The sequence below is a fragment of the Aythya ferina genome (assembly GCF_964211825.1).
Source record: "Aythya ferina genome assembly, chromosome: 2".
NCBI classification, from domain to species: domain Eukaryota; kingdom Metazoa; phylum Chordata; class Aves; order Anseriformes; family Anatidae; genus Aythya; species Aythya ferina.
Window position 1 is genome coordinate 122508831 of NC_140297.1, and position 12095 is coordinate 122520925.

General features: G+C 36.9%; 1 protein-coding gene across 1 annotated transcript in view; it reads left to right on the top strand.

Moving 5' to 3' along the window:
- RAB2A (RAB2A, member RAS oncogene family) overlaps window positions 1-12095 on the top strand; it is a 41936-nt gene that overhangs the window by 14515 nt on the left and 15326 nt on the right. Inside the window, exons 4-5 of the mRNA XM_084511361.1 lie at window positions 8625-8707; window positions 9179-9271. Coding sequence (XP_084367487.1) covers window positions 8625-8707; window positions 9179-9271 — 176 coding nt within the window. The remainder of the gene's footprint in view (window positions 1-8624; window positions 8708-9178; window positions 9272-12095) is intronic.

Below are 12095 nucleotides of genomic sequence, written 5' to 3' on the forward strand. Positions count from 1 at the left end.
CCATGAGCGACTTAAAATTTTAACTACAGCCAGTATGCTAACTGTATGCAATCTGATTTCAAAAACACAGGGTAAATAGTTTAATCCAGTCTTGGATTGTAAGAACAGAATTGAGCCAGTGAAATTTAGATATGCGTAGGTGCAAAGGAGTTGATGAAATAGTAAGATCATGAAATATATCTCATTATATTTCTTAACATATTTTATGTACAAGTGCTGAGGTACACAGATATGTCCATGATGACCAAGGTTGCTGTGTCTGTGTTGTTTATCCAGGTTGAGCATTTACTGGATTTTTTTTGTTAGCAAAAGCTACTAGCTGTTGCTGGTGTTATCTCCATATTTATTAAGATAAAACAATTTCTGTTTGATAAAATTCATTTTACACATACAGCCTGGCAAACGCTTGAAGCATTTATGTTTCTAGTTAGTACTTCTTGAGACGCAGCAACAGCAGCACATCTCTGATTTAGTCCTAATCTTATATACCTCCTTTTAAACCGCTGCTGAATGGGAAGCACCTTGAGCAGAGGCATAAGAAATTGAGAGTTAAATTCAGTTTGTTTCCAGTGGTTAACAATGAATATGGACTTGCTTTTGTTAGAAAATCAAACATGTAAATTTTGATATTTTTTTTGCCAGAGGTGTCGGTGCCAGGGTGATTGGTTTGTTGTCCTCAGCAGATCAGTACAAGACAAGGTGTTCATCTCAGTCATGGGAGTGTATGGAAGCTGCAGGATACCTCACTGAAGGTTAACTTAGAGAGAGACAGCTGAAGTTAATGCTGTTGTGTGTCAGTGACGTGTTTTTGTGTTCTTTTCATGTCATAACTCCAGAATATTTGACTCTTTCATTAGCATCTTAGTTTGATTCAGGAGTCGGGCTACAGAAAGCAAGCAGCTCTGCTTACTGCGCTCTGGATTTCACGTGGGAGTACACAAACTGAATTCCTTTTGGATGAGGCCAAACTGTAAGATATGCTCCAGGAATGCATGCGTGCCCATTAACAATTGTAGTCCAGTGTTTGTTCCTGTGGGCTGATAGTCTAGTAAAACTAGTCTGAAGTAAAATAAAAAATAAATGATGAAAAAAAAAAACACTTCCATGAAAGATAATCAGCATGGGCATTGTGTACTTAGCAATAGCTGTTGTGGTACCTCAGTACTACTCCTGTTCATATGTCTGGACCAGCAAAACACTGCGTCCCCTCATCGTCTCCCAGCTGTAGGCTGCTCTTGGACAGGCTCTCCCTACCGCCAGGTTCTGCAAGCTTGCTGCTCTGTGTGCTGTGCCCTGCCGAGGTGCTTAGATCTGTGACTCCTTGGATTTTACTTCGCTTCTGGATGCTTTTAGGTCAGGCCAAAGGTAGTGCAGGTATTGGACCAAATGATTCGTTTGTCGTGTCTGTCGTAGCCTCTGGATTATGTTTGCTGTGATTTTTATCTTAGTAATGATTTTCTTTGCTTGTGTAGACAGAGATACTTTTTTTCAGAAGTGGTTAATTGATAATTTCCTAGTATAAGTAGCTTAGCTTCTCTTTTGTCTGATATTTGAGCCACTGTCAGTTGCCATCACCCTTCCTAGGGAACTAGAAGTCTGTAGAAGCTGGTAAGGATCAAAATAACCATTCTGGGAGCTATTAAGCTTTCTGGGTTTAAAGAAGCTGTGTAGATAAAGGTTGTTTGTCTTGTGGCAGTAGAAGAAATATAAAAAAATAAGAAATATTAAAAAAAAAAAAAACATCACTTCTCCCCAGAAAAAACTTCTTTGTTGAAGAGTACTGGGCTTGTTACCAGGCTGAGTCAGTATCCTTCATTTAGTTGTTGAGGGGGCTGTTCTGTCTTGTATTTATTGTTACTAAAAAGTCATTGTTGACGAGCAAAAATAAACAGCAGTTGAAAGAGGGAATTGAAGTTCTCTGAGATGCTGCAGGGGAAGAGATCAGTGATGATACTGAGCAATACTATTTGTTTTCTAGACTAAATTGTCATGAATGAGATTTTTTTTTTCCTATGTGTTTGTACTGAAATGTATCCTGTGATACATTCCAATATTTCTGTTTCATTTCATGGAAATCTGTCATCAGAAGTTTATTTTATTCACTCTTATGCTTTACTCTTGCATTTATATGGTGTATTAAAAATAAACTTTGTTCTTACAGTTTTCTTCTTGAGTTTTTACAGATGTGGGGGATAGCAGTTTTAGATAGTAACTCAATGTTTAAATAAACAACAAGAACAACCTTGCCTTTATCATTTGTTAAAGAAATTTCTGAAACCTTATAGGCTAATTTCAAATACTTTCTTTGTTTCCATACAAGTGATATCTCCAACTAAATTGATTTTTTTTTTTTTTTTTTTAAGTAAGTGAGAGCTTGCACAAGTGTGCTTATGCAAGATGGAAAGCATAATTGTTGAAGGCTTACTGACGCTATGGTATGACACCTCTATCTGCTTTCAGATATTCAGACCATACCAATCCTTTTTGGAAAGTCAGTTATCCTTAATGTATTTGTGAATACCTTGGGTCTAGTAGAACCAAGTAAAGTTCTCTTAATGCACTAAATGAATATTCATTTCATCTTAGTGAGACTGAAAATCGTCAGGGTTGAGCGCCTTTCTCCCCTGCTTCCACCCAGCCTGTCTTGTTAATGGTCTACCTTATGACATTTTCTACTCACTTTGGTAGTTAGAGCATGGGGGGAATTTGTCCATTTGGATGTCATTGCAGTTTGTGTAATTAGGGCCATCATCTGAACCTCAGTGCCAGTTGCTAAGTTATTGTTCACATCCGTGATAGCAATTCAGGAAACCAGGGTAATCTGATCTACCTTCTAGCTTAGTGATCCTAAACCTTTGTCTGTAATGTGCTTAAATGTATGTGGTTATTGAAATACTATATTGGTATTTTATTTTCTCACTTTTTCTTTCTGACTCCTCTGCAGCTTTCCACAATAACAGAGAAAGATCTTGCTTAGAATAATGCCTGAGATGGGAGAAGAGCTAATCCTTCCTTTTGTCTGCAATGAAACTTGAGTTCTAGTGAGGATAGTTACTTAAAGGTTTCAAATATATTTATAAACTGAAATAATTCATGAGGGTACTTCTAATAATGGAGGGCTGAAGCTTTCTGTTTCTGTTGGTGTGTTGGGAATTGCTTTGGATGTCTAAATTGGATGCATTCAACAGCATCAGAAAGGAAAGGCGTATGTACAGACGATCTGCATTTGTATGTATGTACAGTTGCACCCTTGGGCATCTTTATTCCCCTTGAAATTTCAGTTCTTAATAGGTTGCTGACAGGGTTGTTCTGAAGCAACATGTAACTTGGCTGAATTCTCCATATAAACTCTGACACTTTTAAAAGTTATGAATTCATCTTCATAAGTGTCTTTTAGTTCTGTCTCTTCTACAGGAGGATCTTCCTACGGAACATTTTTGCTGGAAGGCAGCAGGGTGGTGTTCTTGTTTTTATACTACCTTTGTGCCTATTTCTTGTACTAATGCTAGTAAGTGACTTGAAAATTCTTGTTCCAGAGTGAGACACATGACTTCAAGACATTATTGCATTTATATCAACAAGTTGCCATGTGACTAAAAGGCTATTAACTTATTTATAACTTTCAAAACTACACTCAAGAGTGTGTATTGCACTTCTCTCTTTCTGGAACATTTTGTTCCAGGGATCAACTTCTTGTAGCTGTTCCCAACTGGCAGTTGTCATAAGTAGTCTGACGCTTGTGTGAACTGCTTGTTTCTTAGATGTCCGTTTCCTGTACAGCTTAGGAAACCATAAACTAGTTTAAATGAGCAATAATTCTCAAAGTGAAAGAGACGTTCTGTCACTGGGTATGAACACACCACACAAACAAGCGACTTATAAAAGGTATCTGCAGCTACTAGCTATACAGTACATGGTAGTTTTTCATTTTTCATGCAGGCGTGTACTATAAGGTATACAATAAAAAACTATTAGTCTTCTCATACATTGAAGACGTTCTGGGATGTACTCAAAAATTTTGTTCTTAAAGAAACTTTCCAAATACTTCACCATTGGAAATGGCGAATTCAGTAAAATTGATGGCCTGTTTTCCAGGGAGACATGCTGGTGAGGATTCTGTTGCATTACCTACACACTTTTTCTACTGCATCATAGCTCTTTTTAATGTTTTCTCAGTTTATAGATTCAAAGATGTGCAATTCAGGATCTTTTAAGGAACGCTTTCTGGTAGCAAAGGCACGTCTGTACATTTTGCAACTGAATCCTACCTGATTACATTGCACCCTTGGAAATGCTATTGAAATGTCCTATAGAAAAAGTAACACTCGGAGTCTTTTCGCTGATGTGCTACAGATATGTCAACTGCAACATGGTTACATGGCTTAAAAGTTCATGAAAGCTTTAGCACAGGCCCTGAATCTCTGTACCTTATGACCTAAGGCGATGGATGATGCTTTGTGTTCTGTTTACGTCATTGTTTAGGAGTTGCATTTTGATCTATACACAGAAGTGTATTTTGAGAAGAGCGCGGAATATATCCACAGAGTTGTACAGTTCATGCAAGGATGAAGATTTGTAGTACTATTTTGAAGACTTTTAACTCCAACTATGACTATTTAAGTCTCCTTCAGGAAGTTTTTATTCATTAGCCAATATGCTGTGAATTCTAAAAGCTTATATGATGTGAATTCTAGAAGCTTATGGTCCAGAAGACAAATGGAGTGTTTTTTTAATGCTTAAAGCCCCACTTGTTTATCAGAGGCCCGCCTTTTCTCGTTTTTGGTGAACTACTCATGTCAGAACTAGCACCTGCCCCTGAAGAGAAAGGAGGCGTGTTCAGGCCTCTTCAGTATCTGAGCATTGGTCCCTGTAGGCTGCACCATCTGAGCTGAGGTGTTTACACGTGAAATAGTTGCTGTCTTCTAGCTGTTACCAAAAAGAATCTCCATCTTCCCACTTCCTCTGAAATTCTGTGTAACTCCAAAAGTGGGTATAACCTGACATGGCCTGAGACCAAAGGCTTGTGTTATCTCTATTAGATGTAATATGGCCTTGAGAAATAGCTTGTTTAGCTTTTATTTTGTGGCTACCGTCACTACTACTTTTCCCCTACACTCCCCCTGCCCCCAATCACTCCCTCATTCAAGTCTCTGGCATACGTTGCTGACTTTATTCCTGACACAGCTATTAAATTACTTAATTAGTGTTGCCAGCAGGTTGAAGGAGGTGATTCCTCCCTGCGGCACTGAGGAGGTCCCACCTGGAGTGCTCTGTCCTGTTCTGGGCCTCCATTGCAGGAGAGACCTGAGCATAGAGAAGAGATTCCAGTGAAGGGCCACAAGATGGTGAAGGGGCTGGAGCACCTCTCCTGTGAGGTGAGGCTGAGAGCTGGGACTGCTCAGCCTGGAGGAGAGAAGAGAAGGTGCCAGGGGATCTCACCAGTGTCTCTAGATACCTGAAGGAAGGTGCGAAGAGGACGGAGCCAGGCTCTGCTCAGTGGTGCAACTGTGTGACAACTTGCCACAAGTGGTTGTGGGCAACTTACTCTAAGTGTCCCTGCTTGAGCTGGGGGGGGGGGGAGCAGAGCAGATCACTGCCAGTGGTCCCTTCGCAGTTCAAACATTATGTGGGGAAAAAGGAGAAATCTGGAATTTCCTTTTAGTGTGGAAGTGAAAAAAAATGCTATATTTTAGGGGAGAGTGGAGAAGATGCTGCACATACTGTTAATACCACTTCACAGCATATAGTGCTTTTCTCTAATATCAAACCTGGTTTTCATTTTATATTGAGCTTCCTCACTGCTAGTTGTATCCATTGCTGCTTGAGCAAGTAGCTAAACTTTATTTGGTCTCTGTTTCCAAGACCGACGAAGTACAACTGTAACATACTTGTACTGAAAAACAATTATTAAAGAAATAATAATTACTATGCTTTGAAGTAATAGTCTACACTTAAAATCATAGAATCACGGAATCATAGAATGGCTTGGGTTGGAAGGGACCTCAAAGATCATCTAGTTCCAGCCCCTCTGCCTTGGGCAGGGATGCCACCCACTGGATCAGGTTGGTGAAGGCCAAGGCCCCATCCTGCCTGGCCTGCAAAACACACGTCTGTGTTTTGTATTTGCCTGCCTTGAAATACGGGGAGTAGTAGGAAAAAGAGCAAGCAGGTGTAAAGTTCAAGTAATAATGACATTAAAAAGAAAAAAGCAGGGAATCTCTTCTACAAGCCTAACCCAGCTATTCTGACCTTATAGTTCTCTCATTGAGATTGATATGTAACTTACTGTCTGTTTCAAAAATAAATGTTCTTATTATTTTATAAGTTACATCATAGAGTTTCTCTACTGAAACTGTTTTCTTCTGCTTAGAATGAAAGGGGCTTCAGTTTCTGTTGTCTTCATATACTAAACACAAATTCATTCTTGCTAAATGGAAAATTGTATCTTTTTTGGGGAAGACAGGGTAACGTTTTCCAACCTTTTCTCAGCCTTTCCTTCAGGAAGCAATGATACTTAGGAAACTCCATCATAGGCAAGTAAAAAACATTAAATAATATTACGGTATTTTCACATTATAGGTACCAAACTTTTGTAAGGAAGTTATTCTTCTAAGAGCTCAATTCTTACATTCTTCTAAGAACTGGTAGAACCTTTGGCGATTATGGTTGACTTGGAATTGTTTGCTGTGGAGAACAAACAATTTGATGTGACACAGTGTAATTTAAGAAGGTGAAATAGGCAATCTTAATGTGGTGGGCTATGTCCAAATAACACATGATTTTTGGCAATATGTAGAACGCATTGGTGATAGGAACTTACTTTCCTCTTAACTGGGTAATAAATGTCTCAGGCATCTACCATGCACTTGAGCTAGTCACCATGTCAAGACAAAAAGGTAGACCTTTTTGGAGCTCCTGGCTAGGAAACCCGGTATTGAGCTAAACACTAGGGGTTTTGTATGTTTTTGTTTGGTTATTCCTTGGTGTGCTTTAGTGGACTCTCTGTATTTTGTTACTTTAGTTTCTGTAAAAATGGGCTGGGACTTCTGGCCAAGTGCATGTGTGTTCTGATTGTCTTAGTCACTCCACTGAGAAAAGTTACAAATGACAGAAAATACATTCAGCAGTTTCAATACAAAGTGCTTTCTTAAACTGGAGTAACAGGATGATTTCTGAAGACTGAGCGCATAGAAATGTGTTGTGCCAGTGTTACTCTTCAGTAGCAGAATCTAGATCAAGTTCTTGAATTCAAGAGGACCTTATACTAAGAAAAGTACAGTGACTATGGGAAGAGAAAGTTCTCTGTATGCGAATTCTGTAGGTCTGGCTGAAACATAGCTTGTGTTTGATAAATATTTCATTCTTGTTTTTCATGGTTTTAAATTAGAGTGATTTCCTATAGCTGTGCAGATAACTATCTTACTGCGTATGCTCTTTTTTTCAGCATTATTATTTCTTAATCATGTACTGTTCTATCTTTGAATTCAGCTAAAGCTTCTGTTAGCACTAAAGTAAGCATTTATTCTAACAACTTTCAGGTGCTAGGTAGCACTTCTGAAAAACATGAGCATGAGGAACTCAAGATCTATAACTATTAATACATTTTTTTCAGGGCTTTACTTTTTTTTTTTTATATGGGAAGAAAGGGTTATACCTCTGCCCTTTAAGTGGTCTTTATCCACATAAACTGTGTTCTAACTGCTCTCCCCAAAAGCATTTTTATAAATGCAAAAGTTTGTTTTGTTTTGATGTTGCATGTTAGTGAGAGATCTCTCTTCTGAGTTAAAGAAGACTCAAAACAGCTGTGGGTTGTTTGAAGGTGATTAAAGTGTAAGTTGATGAGCATGTTTAAGTGCTGAGATTTTTACGGAATATTTTCCTATAAGAACTGTCTAATTTATCTAATATATGAAGTTTTTCACCAGTGAATATGAAGATGACTCTTGCATCCTGTAGCTGTTTGACACACGTTATTTATCAAGTACAGGGGAAATTGATTAACTGTGGAGCAGAATTGTGTAAAATTGAATTCAGAACAGTTTTCTGTTTTTTCATAATAAAATGATTACTGAAAGAATTCCATCTGAAGACTGTTGAAAGCTGGCTGCAGTTTATGATATAACGGATAAAATCTGCATCCTTGGCCTTCCAACAACCTTTACACCAGCAGATGGTGGGCGTAAAGATGTCATTCATCATTTATTTACAATGGGCTTTATTTATTCTAGTGTCAACAGCTGCCCCAGGGAGCAGGTTATTGAATTCAAATGTGAAGCTCTGGGTTATTTGCTTCCTTTCAAATTTGTCTTCAGAGCTTAGTTGCTAGGAGTCCATTCTGTGCTCTAATAATGATTCATGTATTGTGAAGCCATTCAGTAAATTGGGTTGTCAGGGATTGCCAAAAAAGGTTTAGAGGTCTTGTTCCGATTTTTTTTAACAGCGCTGTGCTGTAGTTGGTGTCTTCTCATTATGTGCCTTCTTTTGCCCACGTAAGAGACTTTGTCCCCAGTTGTCCCCGCTCTGATTTCCCCTCCGTACACCTTCTTGCCCTCTCAAAAGTAGTAAATTTTTAGCAACAAAACATAAATGTGAGACACGAAATAATGCAACTTTGTCTTCTACAGGCAGGACAGGAGTCCTTCCGTTCCATTACAAGGTCATACTACAGAGGGGCAGCAGGGGCTTTACTAGTGTATGACATAACAAGGTGAGAATGTGGAGGAAGTTATAACTGGTTTAAAATTATGTCTTTTCTGTATATCACAGTACAGTTCTACTGTGTAAAAATGTCTAATTTAGCATTTTTATAAATAGGTGCAATCTAATGTTTTACCATGTTCATTATGTGCTCAAAATTAAGATACAGCCTATGTTTAGTATATAAATACTTCAAATTTTCTCAGTATAATGGTTGAGAAAAAGTATATGTAAACTCTTTGGAAGAATGAGTCAAAATATTTTTGTAAACTCTTTGACCATGAACCTCTGAATTACCTTTATTGAGAAAGACCTTAAAGTATTTCATGAATTCTTTTCTTGTGGTTTTATTACCACGAACTGTATTTTTTCTTTCACTGTAGCGAACTTTTTACTGAAGTACCAATCTGGAGAGGGAAAATAAATAAATAAATAAATAAATAAATAAATGCTTTTAATTTTCATTCTCTTCCATACTCAGGAGGGACACTTTCAACCACTTGACAACCTGGTTAGAAGATGCTCGTCAACATTCCAATTCCAACATGGTTATAATGCTTATTGGAAATAAAAGGTAAAATTCAATCAGTCATGATTTTGTAGATAATAGAGATTTAAAGCTTGTTTTTTTCATTACCTTTTTTCTTTCTAAATGGTGATTCCATAAGTTAGCACCTAGATCTGTCCCTTAAAAAGGGAGTATGGCTCCTAATTTAGGTGTTCTAAAGTGGTTTGCATTTTTGGTTAAGAATGACAGCAGAGAAAATGTCATTAAACAAAGTGAAGCCCATACTACTGGATTCACTTCAAAACGTTTACGAAATATAAAACTTGCATACCTCAATAATTACATGAGATGCTTCTGAACTTCAAGCCTACTTTATGTTCTGTCTGTTTCAGCTAGGAGTGTGGTCAGAGAATGGTTTTTAACCATTTCCTTGTGAGTTCAGGCAGCTCTTAGACACTAAGTGATACAACTTCAAAAGGTTTGGAAGTTTGTTACCAAACTTAGAAACGATTATCTACTTGGCCTTTTCATCTGCTAGAGTGTCCAGAGTTCTAAAATAGTTCCCTATTGATGCTGAGACTTGTTTTTTTGTTTTTTTTTTTTTTTTTTTTAATATCAAAAGCATCATCTCAGAACTTAATAACCCATTAGTTGTGAGCCTTTACCTGAATGACATTAGCTTGTCTCCATGAAATTCTTGAAGGTAAAGATGCCAGTTGAAGTAACAGTATGCTTGTCCCCTGAATTTTAAAGAACAGCTGGATCACTTTTAGATGCTGCTGAGAAACAGCCTTGTAGTAAATACAGTCTAGTTTGGCCTGTTCACCTCTTGTTTCATTCTTTTTTTTTCCCGTTCCTTCCACTTCTTTTCCCTGTATTTGCCGCCATCCTTCCTCCAAAAAATCCCATTAAGCAATAAATGATTATGAAGCTTACCCACATTTTTATTTAAAATATGGAAAATGACTAGGAGAGCTCTTTTTAGTAGAGGGATGTGATAAGCATAGTCTTCACAAATTGTTACAAAAGGTAATCTAATTTATTAAATGAAGATTTGGTAAGCCCGTTAAAGCAATGACCAACGTTTTTTTATGCTTATGTGAGTAAAGAAGTGGCACAGAAATAACGTGCACTGGTTTTTGTTTTTGTTTTTTTTTTTTCAGAAAATACTGTGTAAATTCGTATACTTAGTTAAGACATCTGTAATTATTCCTGATTATTCTTAGCTGTTAAAGCAAAGTAAATTTTGATGTCTTGCAGACTATATACCATGTGGTTGTATGTTATATAATATGCTACTTGCAGCAAGTTCAGTAATTATCCCAGTTAAACTAGGGTTTATTCACACAATAAATTTACTTAGATTATGTATTCTAAGTTGCAGATTGTGGTGCCACAGGAAGCAAAAGTTCTTTAAGAAGCTTTTTAAAGGGTATTCTTTTCAAGCCTCAAAGAGGAGAATGGGAAGGAAACTCCTTCGTTTGCACTGCATTATACCAAAAGAATGTTACTGGAGCTCTTACAGTAAAGTGTACTGCTCTAAAGACTTATAGAAGGAAGAACACATATACTAGCATAAGATTTTTTAAAGAATAAATTGTATAGGTCCCGAAAGTGCACTTACAATACAATTAATTGTACTACTAACTTAATACAAGATTTGAAGGGTATTGAGAAATTAAGCTGAAATATAATAGCTGCTTTTTGAAAACATTACGTATACTGGAATTGAAACATGACAAATACTATACTTGATCTCCTTTCCAGAACAAAGCATAGCTATATTGATCTAGTAAGACCAAATGCTTCGAATTATTGGAATGGGATGTATGGAGAGAGGAAGACAACTGTGGTTAGTAGAAGCAGTTAAAGCTCTTATATGGATAAGTTTAGATATCAGTAGTGAGTACTGAGTGGGTTATCATTGCAGTTTCCAATGCAGCTGCACTATTTCAAATAAAAAAGATGTTTATTTCTATTTTATCATGGAGATAACACTGTAGTGAATCAAGCTTTAGATAAGATATTTTGGAGTGTAGCGTGGTAGTAGCAATGAAGTTCAAGTTCAAAAATACAACGTCAAACAGCTACCTCGGGGACATGAGAAAGAGCACCTTGTTTATGTTATCTTAAGCCTGAGACAGAGATACTGGGAATGCTTACATATAATTAACATCAACTTATTTTTTTCTATGAGAAGACATTTTTTGTATCCTTATCTCAAATGCTCTATGTTCAAATGATGTACTGAATTATCTTGACTCTATTACTTATCTGAGTTAGCGTATAGTTGTAAAAACAACAAAAAACCTACTTTGCTGCAAAATAGATGCCAAGTGAGTATGATTTCTGTTTCACATGTGTGTAATTGCAAGAGTGGCAGCCCAGTATTTAATGTTTTACTAGCACTCTGGCTATAAATTAAACCTCTGTATTTGCATGCTGTTTATTTTGAATTTGTATATATGAAAGTGTGTGTTTACATGCGTAATTTAAATACAAATTGTATATATAAAATTATATTAAAAAAATACAGCATTATATTGTTCAGAATGTAATATACTTAGAAGGACAGAAATTGTGTATCACTGTATTTTTAACAACTAAAGAAGTTCTGAAAAGTAGGAGTGAAATACTTATGAGTCCATATGACTTAGGAGTGGTTTTGTCTTTCGTTGTCCAATCCAAGAAGGTTTTCTGTGTTCTATTTTTGTAATATTTAACTTTCTTACAGACTGGAAAGCAGGAAGCAAGAAAATGTGTTACAGTCGCTTTAAGTTCTGCTGCTGTTAAAAGGCTAGGTCCTGCATGGAGTTTCAAAACCTAAATGCTAGGTCATCAGGAGGGAGCAGCTAATATAGTTGAAAATAACACTTTGGTTCATAGATAA